This window comes from Zootoca vivipara, chromosome 10, assembly GCF_963506605.1.
Source record: "Zootoca vivipara chromosome 10, rZooViv1.1, whole genome shotgun sequence".
NCBI classification, from domain to species: Eukaryota; Metazoa; Chordata; class Lepidosauria; order Squamata; family Lacertidae; genus Zootoca; species Zootoca vivipara.
Window position 1 is genome coordinate 28,912,726 of NC_083285.1, and position 13,995 is coordinate 28,926,720.

The window sequence follows — 13,995 nt, forward strand, 5'->3', positions numbered from 1 at the left end:
GAAGTGTGCATGCACACGAAAGCTCACACCAAAATAAAAACTTAGTTGGTCTTTAAGGTGCTACTGAAGGAATTTTTTTATTTGGCATATATTTTGTTTGTTTGATAAAAAGATGTTAAGGATCCTAGTGTGAACATGGTGAGGCAGCCCTGTTTAGGGAAGCTTTTAATATTTGATGAACGGTGGGTACACAAGGCAACTTTTCAGAGAAAGAGCATATGCACCTAGAAATCATACTTTAGAACAGGACAGCCTTTGTCCCCTCCCCCCTGGGTTAAACTAATGTAAAAAATGCATCAAACATCAGGGTAGCTGTCATGAAAAATCCACCCTTAGTGTGGTAAAGTACTGAGTGAGCAGGCCTTATTCACTGAATTTTTCAGAGGCTTCTATTCCTAAATGGCTCCTGTTCTCAAGCAAGATGTCATTCTTTAAATGGCCACTCTCATTGTCTGCCATGTCACAAATTAAAAGGACAATTAAAAGAAAGAAATCCAGAGGGCTGGGAAGGCGAAACACAGGTGGGAGGGCGCCATTTACCCCACCCTCACTATGGGGCTCTCAGAAGAGCTACTATCATACTTTGTCACCTCAGCTGCTAGCTCAGCACACCAATCACATTAAATGGTTTATGGCATGGGTAGGCAAGCTAAGGCCCAGGGGCCGGATGCGGCTCAATCGCCTTCTAAATCCAGCCTGCAGATGGTCCGGGAATCAGCATGTTTTTACCTGAGTAGAATGTGTGCCTTTATTTAAAATGCATCTCTGGGTTATTTGTGGGGCATAGGAATTCGTTCATATTCCCCCCCAAAAAAATATATAGTCCGCCCCCCCCCACAAGGTCTGAGGGACAGTGGACTGGCCCCCTGCTGAAAAAGTTTGCTGACCCCTGGTTTTTGGCTTCCACCACCACATGAAAGACCATGTACTTCCCTTCCCAAGAACAAGCCTGCTTCTCTCTCCTCCTCTCCCCTCCCCACTTTCTCTTTGAGTCAGGCTAACTCAGTTCACAGAATTTTGTGTGTGTGTGTGTGGGGTGTGTGTTTCCACACAAGGATTTTTTTCCCCAGCCAGAACTCACCAGAACTGAGTTCCAGCACCTCTCAAGTGGGTGCCATTGCCATTATAAAAGAACAGGGGAGGTGTTTGTGGTGAGTTCCAGCATTTCTTTTTCTAGAAAAAGAGCATTGGTTCCACATTTTGGATTATATCTTGGTTTCCATTTAAGCTCCTATATGCTCTAGAATCTAACCAAAATCCTAAAGAGCTCCAGCTAGAGCAAATTTACCATAGGATCACACCTTTAGATGAGCGGCTTACCCTGTAACGAATAATACCACCCCCAAATGCTACACTTGCATTTTTCTTTTTCCTTTTTCAAAAAGCCTACATTTTGAATTCATTACGGTCCCCAGGAGTTAGTAAATTTTCAGCGCTACCTACAAATACCTGCTGCTTTTTGCAATTTTCTTGTCACGCGAGCTTCCAAGTCAAGCTAATTCCAATCACATTCTCAATTTACTCATAATGGGCCAAACTCTTCACATTCCCAAGAAGGCACATGCTAATTTGATGTACTTTTCTGTTTCATGCTTTCTTTTTTTAAAGTTCTCATTTCCCCCTCCCTCCCTTGTTTGTGGTTTCTGCCTACTTCTTTGAGTTCTCTAAGCACACAAGGAGGGAGTGGGGGGGGGGGGAAGATGAAAACATTTATTTCTCCCTCAGCAAACAGTAAAACTTGGCAGGAAAAGAGCATGCTTAAAAGCCCATAAAAAAGCACGTGTGTGCACACACCACACACACACACACACACGAACGATTCAGAGTAAGGAGAGGGAGGACATTTGTGTCTTGTGAGCCAAGGCAGCAGTTTTTCTCTCTGGATAGATCACTGGTGTTTTATTAGCATTTTATATGGATATGGATCTCCTAAATGTTCCTTTTGCAAGTACCTTTTGCGTATCCCTGCTCAGCTTCAGCTGTACTTGACTAGTTTCAAACCAGCCCAAACCATTCCCCCCACCTTCTACCCTGCTGTGCAAGAAAATGGGGAAATGCTTAAATGTGTACGCAATTCAGCTTAATTAATGCATGCAAATGAACCATGACTCCCCCTGCTTCTGAGTAGGGGACGCCTATCGTTGGCAGCTATTGTTATTTACCCAGACTGTATTTCTGAGGTTGCCTTGGCCGTGAAATTCTGCTTGCTCCATAAGATGCAATCAGCATCAGTGACTGGTCATTTCTAGAGTGCAGTATGTCTTCTTTGACTGTCCTTAATGGTTTCTTGGATGAATTTATACTGATAGCAAGAACCTGTGCGTTGAATGTATTTATCATCTTTAATTTGTACCCCATCTTTCTTTCAACATGAGACCCAAGGTAGCATGCATGAGGGCTCTCATCCAGGGACTGGCCATAAAAAGACCTGGTTAGGTTCAGCAAGGTGGTAGCTTCTTGTTGCTTCAGACCATGCTCTGATTTGTTGGTGGGAAGGCTGGGCAATGTCTGCATCACCACATTATCTCACACTTTCCAGTGCATTTTTCCTCTCAGTTTCTTTATTGCAAAAAGCCCAGTCTTTGGGGGAAATGGGCATGTTGCTTATGGCTTTGCAATCAGCTTTAATTGAGTGACCTGAATTTTACGGTATGTTATTGAATCCCCCCCAGAAATAGAGGCAGCATGGAAGTACTCAACTCTTAGAAGGTACGATGGAAAGGCCCAGGTATGTTTAGCCCAGAAAAGAGAAGAAAAAGGTGGGGGGAAGAGGCATGAGAGATGCCTTCCAGGCCCGTCCTAGCCATAGAGGCTAGTGGCGCGGAGAAGCACGGCGCCGGGCGCTGGAAGGGCTCCAAGTGAGTGCAGGGTTCCAGTGATCTGGCCAGGACTGCGCTCCTTCTCCAAGGACTCCGCGCTGTGCCTCCTTCTCGTTTCCCCAGCGCTGGGTTCCGCTCAGTCGAGCTTCGCCACCAGCGCGTGCACAGCGCCCAAGCAGCTCTTGCTGGTCCCGCGGTGTGCGCGCTGGTGGCGAAGCTTGACTGAGCGGAACCCAGTGCTGGGGAAACAAGAAGGAGGCTCAGCGCGGAGTCCTCGGAGGTGGCCTCCCACTGCTGCCATGGTCCACTTGGCACTCCCGGGCCCTTGGAGAGGCGCTGGAGGCGGGCGCTGGAGGGACCTAGCGCCAGGGCGCTGTGTGAGCTTAAGACGGCCCTGATGCCTTCAAACCTCTGAAGTACTTCCATACTGAAGAAGGCTTGGTCTCTGTTGCTCTTCCAGAGGATACTATAATCTATGGGTGGGAGATGATCAGGGAGCAGATTCTAACTAACATGAGGAGAGCTTTCCGAATGGTCAGGATTGATCAGCCATGGACCAGACAATCTCAGGAGGTGGCTTTGCTGGAGGCATTGAAGCAGCTGCTGAGCAGTCATCTTCCAAAGATGCTGTGATTACAAGAGCATTGAGCAAGAGGTTTAGGCTCTGTGACCCCCCATCTCCCAATTTCAGCCTTCTGTGTACTATCCATTCAGTTCCACCACGGCTTGCTAACAACATCCGCCCCCTACCCAGCTAAGCAAAACCCTTGTTGTAATTGTTTGTTAGTGAAAGAAAGAAAGAAAGAAGTGAAGGTGGGAAGAAAAGAAAGGAAGACGATTGTGCTTAATGAGAATTTCCAGGCTGAATAGGCAGCCTCAAAGCACATTAATTCCAGATGATTCCTTCTCCTCAGGGGATACTTATTATCAGAGCAGTTTCTATACTGAGGATTGGTATCAGTTCCTGCATCTAAGAAACATACTGAATAAATCCTGCTTTACTGGAGTCGAGAGAAGTCTTGAAAGGAGGGGAGAGTAGAGGGTTTGTCTAGGCAGCAACGGGCCTTTCAGTATTCAAAGTGCTTTATGATTGTTATCACATTCACAATAGCCTTCTGAGAATGATGTCATTTTCTAGGTAGGAGACAAAGGTCACAATCACACGATGCATCTAAAACCACGTTTATACCACTTTAAGTTACGGCTTCTCCAAAGAATCTGGAGAACTGTATAGTTTACTCTCCCCCCCCCCCAGCTACAGTTCCCACCACCCTTAACAGTTCCCAGGATTCTTTGAGGAAACAATATAAAATTGTTTTTATTGGTTTGTTTAGATTCATAACAAAATATAGGTAGCTAACTAAACCAAATCATAACACTTCTCCCTCCCTCCCTAAATCTTGCCAGCTACCCGGTAGTATTCATGTCCTTGTAATATTCATTGCCCTTTTAGTTTTTCTACAGGGTTCTCCTATGTTACGCCATTTGGGTTGTATGGAAGCATCCATCCACAGCGCGGTCATCTTCAGCTGGAAGTATCAAGAAGTCAGTTTTAGAATTCTTCTTTTATCTCCTCCAATCCTGCCCTTGTGTTTAAAACAGAGAATAACCATTTACAGGCACAAGGATAGCATTAGAATAGCCTTTCAGGGCAAGCAAAAGAAGGATGTTAATCTATTGCCCCCCCCCTAAGGAGACATTCTATTAAAATGCATTGCTCCAGATGTGTTATATTATTTAGAAACTATTTCCTGCATCTATTTGGGTCTTTCTCTTTCTCCCTCTGTAATAATACGGATCTGCCTTACAAACTGTACATATCATTGAGAATACTGAAATTAACGTGTATGGCGTACTCTGAATATGTAGTTGCAGGTAGGTAGCCGTGTCGATCTGAGTCGAAGCAAATTAGAAAAATTCCTTCAGTAGCGCCTTAAAGACCAACTAAGTTTATATTTTGGTATGAGCTTTCGTGTGCATGCACACTCCTTCAGATACACTAGAAACAGAAGTGTCAGACCCTATATATATACAGAGGGTGGGGGGGTGGGTGGGAATGAATATGTAGGAAAACCACTGTATCAGCCTTCTTCAACCTCTTGCCCTCTATATGTTTTGGACTACAACCCCATCATCCTTGACCATTGACCATGCCAGGTAGGACTAATGCCAGTTCAAATTAACTAGAGAGCACCAGCTTGGGGGGGAAATGTTCTATATTGTAACTTTTTTTTAAAAAAAAACACCTTTGGATTGTGCACAGTTGAGCTCAGATCTGGAGGGCACATCTCAGGTCCTGAGGGCATTCGGGCAGCAAAATGTCACGGGAAGGCCCTTATCTCCACCTTCTCTCTCTGTCTGATATCTTGCTTGTACAGAAAACCCAGCTGCTTCTAAGAAGTGTGTTTGAAGGGTGAACCTGTTACATGAAGACTGTGTGGAGAACTAGGAGTAGAAGGAAAAAGATTCTTCTTAAACAGGGCTGGGGAACCTTTTCAGCACAAGGGCCACATTGCCTCCTGAACAGTGTTACGGGGGCCACATACCAGGGGCAGGTGAGGGAAGATGCAGAAGTAGGTGGAGCAATGGATTTAACAATTGACTTTCGTGCAGCGGACTGCATTCCAGTCACGCACACCTCTCTATCCCCCAAGCAAGCAAGCAAGCAAGCAAGCAAGCAAGCAAGCAAAACTTATTATTAGCATGATTCAAGGAAGACACATTCCACTCAGGTAAAAGCATCTGTGACACAGGGCAGTGAGTGGTGTGGCCTGTGGAGAGTTTTGAGAGCAAGATAAAGAGATTTGGAGGGCTGCATTTGCCCTCTGCCACTGTGGTTCCTTACTCTTGTTCTGCGCCTGACCTCTTTGGCTCTAGCTGAAGAGAGGATGACTTTAAGACCTGTTTTGGGACTAACACTAGGAGATGCCTGGGGGATGAGACAACAGCCACATCAGGCTTTTGCTGGAGATGATAGCAGGCATTGGAGATGCAGCTTGTCAGTGGGGTATCTGAAAAGTAGTTATTCCTTCTTTTGAGGTACCAGTTAGGGGTGGGGGTGGGGAAGGGGCTTATGATGGGTTGGCGGGAGCATATAACCGAGAGGCAATTGTTTTCAAAACCTTTCTCTTTTGTATTTTTTTTCCTTAGTGGCCAGCCAATCCCCAGAGTGGACTATACACCTGAAGAAATAAAAACTTGGGGAGTGGTGTTCAGGGAACTTACCAAACTGTATCCTACTCACGCCTGTCGAGAGTATTTGAAGAACTTCCCTTTGTTGACCAAGCATTGTGGCTACCGAGAGGATAATGTCCCTCAGCTGGAGGATGTTTCTATGTTTCTTAAAGGTAAGGGTCAAATCTGGCTTGTAGCAGAACAGGGTGCTGTAAAAAGAGTCGTGTCGCATTTCAAGTGTTACACAATTGGCCAAATAATGAAAGCTGTTTATACTTTTATTCTTCGCAGGACAATTCTGTACGTTGAATAAGCAGTTATGGAACAAATCTGTATGCAGGGAGGGGAAAAACCCCCATCAGGAATCTGCACTGTCTCTCCTTTGGGGAATTGTTACAGCTGAGAAAATTCTTGCTGTGTTGAGGGAGTTTTGCACAAAAGTGCTGGCTGACCCCCAGTCCCCTGAGGATGTCTCTATTGTGACATGTGTCTTTTTGACTATACATGCCTAAACCCATCTGAATACAAAGCAAAGCAGTCAGCTCTGTGCTTGGAACAAATATGGAGTATGAACAATGCTTCCTTATTCACTACATTTTGTATTTTCAAGATGGGGACTCCATATGTCCTGGGCAGTAAGGTTTGTATAGTTGAATGTTTGTAAAGCAGCTGGAAGTGGTGGGGTCAAGCTTCTCCTCCAATATGGGCCATTGCCAGATGTCCCCAGCCACCTTTCCTGAAGTCATAACTGAGCTGGAAGGTTGCACACTGAATTTGGCTGGAAGGTTCACCAGTTGGTCTGCTCCAAGCCTCCTTCTCAGATGGTAATATTGATCATCTGCCAGTTGCGTTACTCATGACTCATCTTCTAATCCTCCCAAAGGCATTGCTCCTTTGCAGTGCTTTTTTTATAAAGAAAAAAAGAGAGAAGAGGTGCTGGTCCTCACCAGGAAGTTGTTACAGTATGTGCCACACTTTTAACATTTTTTTTTTTTGGGGGGGGGGGTTGCTGGTACTGAGTACTGAAAAAACAAAAACAAAACACCGACTCTGCCAGACTTCCCTGCCTTCCAGTTCAGGGTCAAGACTGGAGCAGGCTGAGAGACAGCCTCATTATAGCTGCATTATGTGTTTCTTCATCAACTCCTCTAGTATGGAGATGACATTTGTCCCGTAGCACTACAGAGTACAGTAATAACAGAAGGCCTCCCCTCCCCTCCTCATCCCCCTCTTTTGGAGACCTCTGTTTTGGAGTCTCATTTATTTATTTATTTCAATTTAACCCTATTCTCTCTCCAAGTTGGTCAGAGTGACAAACTAGTCTCTTGTTTCCTTGTATTCTACAAAAAAAAATTAGGCTGAGAAGAATTGATCCCAAGTCACCTGGTAAACTTCATGAATAATTTGGAATTTGAACCAAGGTTTCTGCAGTACTAGTCTGACACTCTCAGCAGGAAGTAGCCAATATGGTGCCCTCTGGTTGTAGTTGGGCGTTGTGGTCCAACAACATCTGGAGGGCACCATTTTGGTTGCCCCCTCATCCAGCCAATGCATAACCAATTGATTGTGGCTGTGTATACATTATCTGGCTTAAGACACTGCTAGGTCATTGTAAAGCATTTTGCTCATGCTGGGCTGCTTTTCTCATTACTGCAAACCAGGGAAAACCAACCTGCCCTGTAGCACTGCCAAAATGTCTGCAGTCCTCCCCCCCCCCCCCCAATCCTGAACTAAGGGAAGCTCAGGTTGTTTCTGGATGTTCTTTGGATTCACAAAAACAAGAGCCAAACAGTCCACTCACTGTCTTTTGAGCTCCCAGCACACAACTTAGGTCTCTTCTAGGCACGGGTCTGGGTTTTTCAGATGTGTGTCTTTTTGTTGTTGTTATTCTGGTGCTTTCCCTGGAAAAATTCAGAAAACCTGATTGCTGTTTCAACAGTAAAATGTGGGTTTTCCCAGGGAAAGTACTTTGGTGGTGGTGGTGGGGAACACACTAACAATGACACAACCTGGAAAGCCCGGACCTGTGCTTAGAAATGAAGCAAAAAGGGAAGTGTGAATGAGCCCAAGCACAGAATATGAACCCTTTACCAATAAAAGACAGTTAAGAAAGGCTAATAAAGGTAAAGGGACCCCTGACCATTAGGTCCAGTCGTGACCGACTCTGGGGTTGCGCGCTCATCTCGCATTATTGGCCGAGGGAGCCGGCGTATAGCTTCCAGGTCATGTGGCCAGCATGACAAAGCCGCTTCTGGCAAACCAGAGCAGCACATGGAAACGCCGTTTACCTTCCCGCTGTAGCGGTTCCTATTTATCTACTTGCATTTTGACGTGCTTTCGAACTGCTAGGTTGGCAGGAAGAAAGGCTAATAGTGTAAAGCAAACCTTTGGGAATGTGAGTACAGAACAAAACAACAAAGCTAGCTTGCCTAAATCATGGAACCCATCAGCAAGCTTCATCCAGACACAAGGTTGTTGCAGTGCATGATTCTTCATCTGAATGAAGGCCTTCGATGCAGGTCAGAGACCAGTTTTTGTGGGTACAGAAGTGTAGATTTTCCTTCATCCAATCAGGGCCTTGGGGTATATTTCCTCACCCCCAAGGACAGTGTACATGCGGGATTTCTCGGTAGATTTCTGCACAGCCATTGTGACCTTGATGCAATCCTGCATGAGGCACACAGGTGGCGGGATCAGCTAATTAAATGGACTGCACCCAGAACCCTACGTAAAAAGCCATTTTAAAACGAGTCAAAGGCGGATGTATTTGCAGATGTTCTTTCTCTTCATTTGCATTGAAGTTAGCTTGGGTAATCACACATTACCACACACAGTATTTAATAGGAAACCAAAGGATAGACATGGCTTTTGGCTAATATCACATGTACACTGCTTCCCAGACCACTGGTGGGAGCACACCAGGTGCAGAGTAAATGGGGGGGGGGGTGTAGACACAGCCTGTGTCGAATGATCCCACCAAGGCCATCATCTTCCCTTATCCTTCTGGAGATGCAATGTGGGCACGTTAGTTTTAGCCAGGGCAAACATCACTGAGGTCACATGTGCTGCAGTCTGCAGGAATTGCTGTGGGAAGTCTCTGATGCCAACACAGTTTTAGCCAAAGAAGATGAGGCAAATGCCAGACTTATTTGCCCCTTATCTCTGGGTTCAATTTGACCTGGTCGCTTGCGCCCACTCATTGTTCTAGGCCCTGGAAGATCTCTCTTGAGTTTCAGGGAGTTGCCCTTTCTGCTGATATTTCTTACAAATATTAAATGTTTAAATTGGGGGCAGGGGAAAGACCCCCCCCCCAAGTTCCCACTATGACCGCAGAAAAGTCACAGCAAAATATAGTCCTAAGAACATGGGGAATATTTTTTTCCTATCAAAAATAAAATATTGTGTATGGCTTGAAAAGCTAACCTGCCCCAGCTCCCATTCTGTCCTTTATTCTGACTTTATGGCTACTAGCACTTAACATTAATTGGCTGACTGCTCTTTGAGCTGGGTTGCATCTTTCAAAGGTGCGCCCTGCATTGTTCTCTGGATCCCTGAGGAAAGGCGCTGAATCACAGTTCCTTTCCCCCCCTTTGCTTGAAGGTAGAAAAGCACTCCAAGGTTCAAAGGTGTGCTCTCAGCCAAAGACAACAGTCATAATTTTTTTTCTGAAGAGGACTAAGCTTAGCTCATTTAACTCTAAACAGTAACTAATGAGATGAGAAACAGCTTGAGAAAGAACCGGTTTGTTCATAAGTGAACATAAGTTTTGGAGTGGTGTCAGCTGAAGACATTCCTCCCCCCCCCCCAACAAACCCTTTGAGTGGAGTTTTTTTTTTATCCCAATCTGTATTGGATCTGGGGTTGTTAGTTGTATGAAATTTGTTTTAATTGTTAAATTGTTTTGAGATAATTTTATAGGAAGCACTTCATAAATAGAATGAAATGATAGACAGATAATAAGGTAATTTCCCCCATCTGACCTTTTCGACATTTCCTTTCCTTTCGACCTCAGTGTTTACAATCAACCCCACATCATCACTCAGGACAACACTTTATGCCTTGGGTCCATAAAAGCTTATGCCATAATAACATCGCCAGCCTTTAAAATGCCGCAGGGTTCTTTGCTGTTACAGAAACGTTTGCCGATGATTTCCAAATGAATAATGTACCATCAGATTTCATGAAAAATCTGAGGCTATTACACCTAGAGGTAAATCAGTGTTTGCACCAAGTATGTACCCAGCACAAAATTGCTTGCCATTCAGATAATTTTTGCATATACCTGCATGATACACACTGTTGGCAACATGTATTTGCCCCCCCTTTAATGCTGACAATTTTATGAGGATACTAAAGATAAAATGCTTTGTTCAAACCTGTATAATGTATAAAGTGGCCCTGCATTCCCCCGCCCTTTTAATCTGCTGCTGTACATAAAACAGGAAGATGATTAGTGATATTGGCACATCGTAACCTTGGTGTTTTCCCCTCAGTTAAATGGTCTGAATCAATTCATCCATTAAATTTTCTTAAGGAATGTCTAGCTGGTACAAACGACGTTTGATTCTGTAGGAAAAAATATGGAATAGTTTGTGTTTTCTGTTGATTGACACATATACTCAGATAATGTTGGTTTTTCTTCCACTTCAGAAAGGTCTGGGTTCACAGTCAGACCAGTTGCTGGATATTTGTCACCTCGTGATTTCTTAGCTGGCCTTGCCTATCGAGTTTTCCACTGTACTCAGTACATACGCCATGGCTCTGACCCTCTCTACACTCCAGAACCGTGAGTATGATTTGTCATTGTTGCTGTTGTTTAGTCGTTTAGTCGTGTCCGACTCTTCGTGACCCCATGGACCATAGCACGCCAGGCACTCCTGTCTTGCACTGCCTCCCGCAGTTTGGTCAAACTCATGTTCGTAGCTTCAAGAACACTGTCCAACCATCTTGTCCTCTGTGGTCCCCTTCTCCTAGTGCCCTCCATCTTTCCCAACATCAGGGTCTTTTCCAAGGATTCTTCTCTTCTCATGAGGTGGCCAAAGTATTGGAGCCTCAGCTTCAGGATCTGTCCTTCCAGTGAGCACTCAGGGCTGATTTCCTTAAGAATGGATAGGTTTGATCTTCTTGCAGTCCATGTGACTCTCAAGAGTCTCCTCCAGCACCATAATTCAAAAGCATCAATTCTTCAGCGATCAGCCTTCTTTATGGTCCAGCTCTTACTTCCATACATCACTACTGGGAAAACCATAGCTTTAACTATACGGACCTTTGTCGGCAAGGTGATGTCTCTGCTTTTTAAGATGCTGTCTAGGTTTGTCATTGCTTTTCTCCCAAGAAGCAGGCGTCTTTTAATTTCGTGAATTATTCGTGATTTGTCATTACTTAGTATTTATTACATTTCTTTTTCCATGTTTCCTCCAAGCAGGTCACGGTGATGTGCATGGTTCTCTTCTCTACCTCCCCTCAACTTTTTCTCCTCATAACAGCCCTGCGAGGTAGGTTAAGCTGGGAGAAAGTGACTGTCCCAAGGTTACCCACTGAGTTTCACGGCCATGAAGACCACAGGGTGACTTTGGGCAAGTTCCTGTCTTTCAGCCTAACCTGCGTCACAGGGTTGGGATGAGGATAAAATGGGGAGGAGAGGCAAACCACTTAAACAGCCCCGATCCCCTTGGAGGAAAGAAAAAGGCGGCATGAAAAAAATGCAACAAACAGTACTTGGCTTTTTCAGTTAGAGATGTTGCACAGTTCCACAAGTCCCATTTAATTTCAAGCCTGTGGTTCTGCCTCTACAAACTGTTTCATGCTTCTGGGCCAGCTACAGCACACCCTGCCAAAATCATGTACGTTTGCAGAATACCCGCCTCTTTTCTTCAGGGCAAGGCCCAGCTGCTTCTGCGTCCGCCACTGTTAATGATGTGTGTAATGACAGGGAAGCAACTTCCATGAAATTCACCTGACATTCCAAGGACTTTCGTACAGGAGGAGAGAGAAAATACCTCCATTGTCCTGGGGAAGGAAAAGGTTCAACCGGCAGACAGACCCCTGTCCTTTACATCAAACAGTGGGCTCAGCCGGCTCCAGGGATGCAGGACATTCACAGAGCAAAAAGGGTTTTTTTGCAAGCTCTCAAGCCTCCTCTTTTTCTGTAGCAAATGCTCAGGACTGCTGTGTGAAGGCCAATCAGTTATTAAACAAGATGATCCCTTGTTGCCACCTGGCTATTATCTGTGTAACAGCAAGCACCTCAAGAGCGTCACTTTGTGTGCGTTAATTCTAACCCCACTGCTGGAGGGCACCTTCTCGGAACAGAAACCTGTCTAAAAGACTTACATGAACCCCAGCCAATTTTCTAATCCCAACCTCTTCCGAGGGATGTTTGGATCAATTTATCTCTGCCAAGTCTTTCCTGAAACCAAATCCTGGGATTTAAGACTGGCAGTGATGAACATTCAGACAGCTTCACACCCCCACCCCACCCCACCCAGTCCTGGGAACTGCATTTTGTTGAGGGGCAAACTAGAGTTCCCAGGATTCTTTGGGGCGTGGTATAAACAGGCTTCAAATATATAGTGTGGATGTGACCAAAGGTGTTCTGTTGTAGTGCCTTCTATTAGCAAACTCAGATAGTGAGAGCCAGCGGGTATGGAGTGAGATAAGAGACCCTGAGAAATAAGACGGCAGTACCAGCATGCTCAAGGCAGCAGAAAAAAACTTTTTTAAAAGCCTGAATGGGACAAACAAACAAACAAACAAACAAACCCTCAGCTCAATGAGGATTGAGCATGCTCAGTAGTCACAGAATAATGAGTGTCAGTTGGAAAAGAAAACTAGAAAAACAGGCCCCCTGAGTATTGATCATCATGTACAATCTACCTGGGATGGAAATTGAGATGGTTCCTCTGTCCTTCTGCAATCGTTGTTTCAGTTTATGCCCACAGCTTTTTGTTTATTCTCTACATGTTCACTGTCTTCTCGCTGGCATTTCAATATTCTTTTGTTCCATTTCCCCATCTTTTTTTAAATAGAGAAAGTAAGCCCAAGGGGAATTCTATTAATATTGATGGCTCTTTGTTGAAATATCTGCTGTTTTTGGCACTGAATTGTTTTATTTCTTTTTGTTGTTGTTGTTGTAATGTCTTTTGACTTGCATCAGTAAAGACTGGCATTGGTGTTATTTCTGTGATATCACATTTGGGTGTGATCCCCAAAGCCATGATGGGTTTAGAGCAGCCATCGGTAAGTGCCCTAAACCAGAGGTCAGCAAACTTTTTCAGCAGGGGGCCAGTCCACTGTCCCTCAGACATTGTGTGGGGCCGGACTATATTTTGAAAAAATAATAATGAATGAATTCCTATGCCCCACAAATAACCCAGAGATGCATTTTAAATAAAAGCACACATTCTACTCATGTAAAAACATGCTGATTCCTGGACCGTCCGTGGGCCGGATTTAGAAGGCAATTGGGCCGCATCTGGCCCCCGGGCCTTACTTTGGGGACCCTGCCCTAAACAGTATGATATTGTGAAATAACCCATACCCTAATAGACCCATGGGCAATCCCAGAGCCAGGAGATGATGCCAAAGACTACCAAGTGTCCATGGACAAGGACTTCACAGGTAATCAGTGCACTGAACCCATAGCTGGCCCATAGCTGCCAAGTTCTCCCTTTTTTAAAGGGAAATTCCCCTATGCTGAATAGGCTTCCTCGCGAGAAAAGGGAAAACTTGGCAGCTATGCCATGGCCATCATCTCCTGCATCCAGGATTGTTCATGTGTATATCAGGATAGGGATTATTTCAAAGTCTCATACTGCTTTGCTCTAGGACAGGGGTTCCCAACAAAATTTTCTCAAGGACTCCTCATCGAGCCGCTATTGCGACAAGGACCCCCATTAATTCCTAATCCTAAAATTAAAAAGTGAGAGCCAAATTAAGAGTCTTTTTATATTTTATATTTAGATGTTTTTTACAGTTACAACAGAGTACTCCATCAGTATAC

General features: G+C 44.7%; 1 protein-coding gene across 1 annotated transcript in view; it reads left to right on the forward strand.

Annotated features, from left to right (window-relative positions):
* The window catches only part of TPH2 (tryptophan hydroxylase 2), a 66,729-nt gene that overhangs the window by 16,703 nt on the left and 36,031 nt on the right, over positions 1 to 13,995 (forward strand). The window contains exons 6-7 of the mRNA XM_060279669.1: positions 5,970 to 6,166; positions 10,644 to 10,779. Coding sequence (XP_060135652.1) covers positions 5,970 to 6,166; positions 10,644 to 10,779 — 333 coding nt within the window. The remainder of the gene's footprint in view (positions 1 to 5,969; positions 6,167 to 10,643; positions 10,780 to 13,995) is intronic.